Source organism: Etheostoma spectabile, chromosome 1, assembly GCF_008692095.1.
Source record: "Etheostoma spectabile isolate EspeVRDwgs_2016 chromosome 1, UIUC_Espe_1.0, whole genome shotgun sequence".
NCBI lineage: Eukaryota > Metazoa > Chordata > Actinopteri > Perciformes > Percidae > Etheostoma > Etheostoma spectabile.
The window spans coordinates 13,988,175-13,994,208 of NC_045733.1; the positions used below are offsets into that span (position 1 = coordinate 13,988,175).

At 40.8% G+C, this 6,034-nt stretch overlaps 1 protein-coding gene across 6 annotated transcripts in view; it reads right to left on the reverse strand.

Moving 5' to 3' along the window:
* Positions 1-373: 373 nt before the first annotated feature.
* Positions 374-6,034, reverse strand: part of LOC116700867 (protein diaphanous homolog 3) — a 178,170-nt gene continuing 172,509 nt past the window's right edge. For 5 of the 6 annotated variants that reach the window (XM_032534721.1, XM_032534507.1, XM_032534583.1 and 2 more), the window contains one exon: positions 374-1,656. In XM_032534721.1, the coding sequence (XP_032390612.1) occupies positions 1,280-1,656 (377 nt within the window). In that variant the 3' untranslated portion in view covers positions 374-1,279. The remainder of the gene's footprint in view (positions 1,657-6,034) is intronic. The other variant, XM_032534431.1, reaches the window with a different exon arrangement.

The following is a 6,034-nucleotide window of genomic DNA, read 5'->3' on the forward strand; positions in this document are numbered from 1 at the left end:
TGCTTTATTTTATTGTAAATGGGTCTATATAAAAATGAGCAGATAAAGATACAACAAATATGCTTAAGATAGGAGTCATTTCGGTGGGAATGTAGGTGGCGAAGCAGCATCAATTCTGGTTAACTTGTAGCTGGATTAACTGGTTTCTTTTGCGCCACATTTCGGACAATAATACTCCGATACTGTTAACTTTCTGCAGACTTGTTCTTACTGCGTGTAAATGAGATAAAGCAGCCTAGTAAAACCAAACTCTACTTGTCAAGTAACATCTAATTACTGCTCTAACTTGTGAAAGTACAACCATATGGCATAACTCGTATTTATATTTTGTGTATATATTTATAGTTTCATAGAATACATTTTTTTTTTTTAAAGAAAAACAAACAATTAGATCAATGCTTTGAATAGAAAAGACACCTCATCCCGGGAATGAAAAAGACTCAACGAAGAAGAAGGAAAAAAAAGTGAGAAAAACATTGAAAATAATTAAATACTGAAAGTAATAAATGCAGATATAAACTTATCAACTTTTAATTCTAACATGCATGTGAAAGTAACTGATGTGCAATTCAAAACTAAAATCCAGGTAAACAAGATATAATAAATGTGTAAAACAAATGCTACAGAAGCAATTATAGGAAATACCAGTGCGAAAGAAAATATGATAACATAATATTGCATACTTTTAGAATGCAAAGAAAGTGCTTACCTACGTTGCATCTTTTACTTTCAGATAAGACGTTGTATTATATTCTCGTTGTTAGAAATATATGAAGATAGCCAACGATTTTGGCAATAACCTTTACAGGATCCGGTAGATACTGCTGAATATGTTTGGGTTGTAGTTCCTCTTTTGAAATGTTAAGTATGACACTACCGGTTATATGCTTAAGTGTTACCATTGAGTTACAACTTTTCTAAATATATTATTTATGTCCGAGGACATTATGTGTGACCATCTATCTGTGCTCCACCTGTCTCAATATTCTTTCAGAAAAGTACCGAGTGTTAACAGCATGGTCCACACATTTATTGGTACTTTTATACAAATGTGTTTTCCACGAAGCTGTAAAATAATTGTTGGTTATTTAATGTTACTGCTTAATTAAATTGCCCTGCTATTTACACAATGACAAAAACTTCAGAACTTTTTCTTACCAACTAAATATTCTGCTTGTTTACAAAATTGCTGCAGCAAAATCTTTTTGGTCATATTCAGAGTGTGTGGGCACCAACACACTGTAAATGTATGTAGTTTCAGAGACGATGTAAAGCTACTTCACAAGGCCCTGAGTCGGGCCAGCAGAGTCTCTAAGTCGGACTCTCCATTGCTGCTACAGCTGCTGACCGCTGCAGCTGGAGCAGTGGAGGACGGCTGGAAGGCCGGAGGCTCTGCTTCTACCTCCATCTTATTTTCCGTCAGCTTAACCGTTTCTCTCTCCACCACTCTCTCCCTGTCCAGCCAGTGGCTGTGACTCGGGGTGTTCCTGTACCTGCGGCCTGGCTCCGAACACGCAGCAGCCTTGGCGCGGGCTGCAGATGGATGGCCCTCAGACTCGTTACGGGGCTCCTTGGCTGGCGAAGCTTTCACCACCGCTGAGCCTAAATTTATATTCTGCCGGGAGCGAGACCTTTGTAAAGGTGCCTTGTTGTTTTCTGTGTGTGGAAAAACAAAGAGACAAAGCAGTGAGCCCAACTGTGAGTGTGAGGGAGGAGAACAGGAAGAAGGGGGACTCAAGTGAATGGAAGCAAGCAGGGGGTTAATCAGATTACGGATTCAATTACAAACAATTCTGTCGCAAACACAAAATGATAGAGAAATAGAAAGCATTAGGAAATCATGAAGAAGCACATTAGTAAGCGTATGCGCAACAAAGCAAAGCTACACAACTGAGCTCACTGTGCACACGTTAGTCTGGATGAATACACACACGCACACACACACGCACGCGCACACACACACACACACACACACACACACACTCCATGGAAGTGTATGCTGGGTGTACAAACACTGATGAGGAAAAATGTTCTGCAGCAGACTGTGGCATGCAGCGAGCTCAATATGATGAAATGGATATGGCTGATCAGCTGCAACAGAAACTCAATAACGTGCATTGCCCTTTCCCAATATCTGTTCCTTTTCTCTTACATGACACCCTCCCACCCAGCTCCGCATCCCCTGATTCCACCATTAGGATCCATTCTCATTTCTCCACTCTTCATCTCAGCTCTCTGCTCCTACAGTAGTCCTCTTCATGTTTCTTGTACCTGCCCCTCCCCCCACTCTGCTTTCTCAGCCTCCAGCCCTCCCCTCTGGTTTCTGAACACACCTCCAGACAGTGGAACAGAGTGACGGCTCAGATCAGACCTACGTTCTGAATTATAATCCCTCTGAGTAGATCTTAGACTTCATCATAGCTTGTGTGCTCTGGAAGAAGAGGAAAAATCCATATTCATGTGACCTTGAGCATGAGGTTGAGAGGAGTGGCACGAGGAAAGACGCCGCCGCATTTAAAGTTTCCTGAGCCTGAAATGTCTGGCAAACAGGAGTCAAACACAGCAGAGCAGAACAGAGCGACCCGCTCTGTCAGCCAATCGGTAATGAGTTTGGAGCGTGGCCAGTCAGTCATGACAGTGTGTTTTATGGGCCGCGCTGACGAATGACAAGGAACGTCCCTGAACACAACCTCTGACAAATAAATAAGGATAAAGGGAGGAAAGAGAACAGAGAAGAAGGAACCGACTGCAAAATTAAGCAAAGAAATCCAACGATCACGCACATACACACACAAACCTGTTAGGCAAACAAGAGGCAGCAGGGGGATTTTAAAAGGATGAAATGAATAGTGTGCTGCCTTGTTGCAGTGACGGAACATTTACCACAGCAGAAAATCCAAGTCTCCTCTCATTATCTCATCCTTTTTGCTCTCTCTTCCTGTTGTTGCAGTCCCGTTCTTCACCCCTCCCTCTGAAAACCTGTCATCTGTCACCTGTCATGCCTGTTTCTTTGTGCTCGATCAGGGCGACGCCCCACATACACACGTTTTCTTTACAAATAACACGCTCACAGGTTCTGGTGTTGAGAAAATTATCAATTGTGGTATCAGCAATTTGCATTTTAATATCTTGTTTACACCTCTGTTGACATTTTAAACTGATGCCATTTCTGTCTTCTTGGCGAGAAAGAAAGAGAACATGATAGCAAGTATTATCAGACATCAGGTTTTGTCAAAACTAAAATATCAACATACTATTTATTTTACTATGTATTGCCATGAGTTATAATGTTACTATATTCTGCACTGCTCCCTGTTCATATATGAAAAACACATACTAGTGAGAGAGTACTGTATCAATACCCTTCAAAAAGAGATTAAAAAAAAAACCTCAGTTCAAAAAGACCTCTTATCCAAAAATACATTTCCTTTTTTCCTAACAGGGCCCTGGCCTTTAGTGGTGAACATCAAAGTGCTGGCATGTTGAGTTTCTTCTTACTTTGCCCGTGACCTGTGTTCTAGCTGTCCCTTCCTTTGAAGCCGCCAGCTTCTCAAAAGATGCCTTCATCTAAGCAGTAAAACACGTCTGAGAGATGTAAAACATGTCTCAACTCACAGGTCCTTAAACTCCTTAAACCAATAACTGAGAATGGTTTTATAGAGGAATGAGTCAAGTGAAATTTCCAAGACAAAACTGTTATATTTTATGTATTGTGTCTTATATTGAATGTATGCTGTAAAAGTAGGGTTGTGCATTTATCCCTCTCTGACTGAAATGGACTTAGATATGTGCTGATATATAAATCATAGATACACTAAGAGTGTATTTCCATTCTGTTCAAGTGTTAGCAATCAGTAAATAAAAAAACAATTTACAGAGTACAAAAAACAAAAACCTAAAAATCATATCAACTGCCGCGCTATCAATAGTTAAAAGAGTATTTCACCGATGTAGCATTTCACTCTTTTCTAAGCCTCCTTCTTCTTCATAACCTGACACAGACACAATTCTATTCAACCACAGACGGAGATCAAGGTGTGTTTGTGCTAGCTAATGTAGCCTCTAGCCTTAAGCAGATGTGGGGAGGGCTACAGCCGTCTGGTAACCTCACTTCTAACTCGATGCCCCCAGTTTCTTTGTTTTCCCATTTTTAAACTTGTAGTCTTCTGCCCCAACCAATGCTGACTCAATCTTACACATCATTTGAGGCAATTTCCCAGATTTTGCGCAGCTTCCTGGGGCGCGGCCAGGAAATGGCTTTAAACAACCTTTTCTACATATGAAATAGTACTCCCTGAGACCTTTAAAACATACTCTGATGTATAACATTGGTGGAGTTTTCCTTTAAGAAAAAAACGTGACAAAAGAGAAACATCTTGGACGATCCCCAAGGGGATGCATTTTTCACTTAGATGTTGGCAACTGGGAATTGTTTACCTCTATTTCGGGGTCATTGTCATCTATCTAAACTGGCACTTTGAACAACACTGAATCTGTGTATGTCCTTGAAAATAAAATGCATATTGCTTCAGCAGGAGTTAGGGGCAAGCAGGGTTAGTTGATATTGCTAGCTTTGTTGTTAGCTTGCCTCGGGTTGACTGCTTCTGCTGGCAATGTTTCCAACAGCACTTTATTGTTTGTGAATGTTGCATGCTGTTTTGCTTTTTTGAAAGAGTAAGTAGATGATGCCACTATTACATGTTTTAAGGTGGTGCATGTTTGGCATGCTGCATTTATTTTGTCAAGATTTCTGGCACACGGTGGGCTTCTGACATTTCCTTTCATACCACTGATGGAACCAGATCAATTTTCTACTTTTTGGGATCTGCACAGTGATGTAGCAACATCTAGCACTCCTGTATTGATGTTACGTAGCTGTAACAGCAGACTATTAGAACACCTTTTCTGTCCAATATTAGAAAATGTGTGAGAGGTATTTCTTTATTCCATCTGCAAATAGCAGCAAAAAACAGAGTTCACATTTCCTCATGTAGGATCATTTGCTTTATATGTGCTGCTTCAACTGATGCAGATGAGCTTTTAATCATCTCTCTCCTCCTCCCTCCTCTTCTTCTGCTCTCTTGAAGTTTGGAGACGTTAGTACGCAAACTGGTTTAGGCAGGGAGCCTCAGTAGAGAGACAGAAAGTGAAGTCTGGACTGCAGCAGCGCTTGCCTGTCTTTTTCTTTCCTGACTATTAAAGCTACACTGCCTGCCACCGTTGTGGTGACAATGAACTCATCTACATGAAGAGCTGTTAAGAGATTGGGGAAAAACAGTCAACACATGAGAAAGCCTGGAGATTGGTATTTTCTGTATGTCTGTGAAACATGAACACAATGTGATTCTGCTAAACTACCGATCTATCACATGTCCTCAGTCTGCCGCTGTCCCTAATTTGCTGGAAGGCAGAATGGAAAAGAAAAATACTTGAAAAATAATAATAAAAGAGATGGCAGACTGTGCTTGTTATGTCTCTTCTTGGTTTCAGCTTTGCTGTAAAATGTGTCTTTAAACTGTAAGTCTCACAGCCCGTAGCCTTTTCACCAGCTACTGACACACTGGTTCTGCAACATGAGACAAGTAAATCTCAAACAAAGCAGACGTATAGCTGCCCTGAATGGTTTGAGAATATCATCAGGAATTTCAATATGGGGGTTTATTAAATGCCAGATAAGGTGGCATTTTGTAGGAATGTAAACGACCCTGTCTGATACGATGTGTTTCTTTTTTCTCTCTGCAAATAGCTGCAGAGAGGAATTCATATAATTTGGTCCATTTGCCACTTCTAATACACACGCAGATGAGCCTTTTTCGTCTCATCTCTCGCTTCCTCCCCTTCTCTCCCCTCTTATGTTCGCAGTATTTGATCACTTTAGGAAGAGAGTAGTCCATGTCAGTGACTGTCAGTAGTCAGTGACTGACACAGCAAGTTGAAGTTAGCAAAATCAAACACATTTCTACAACCTGCCATAATTCACAACACAGCTAGCTGGCTTGACAGTTTGCTGCATATTCTGTCTAATGATGACTGT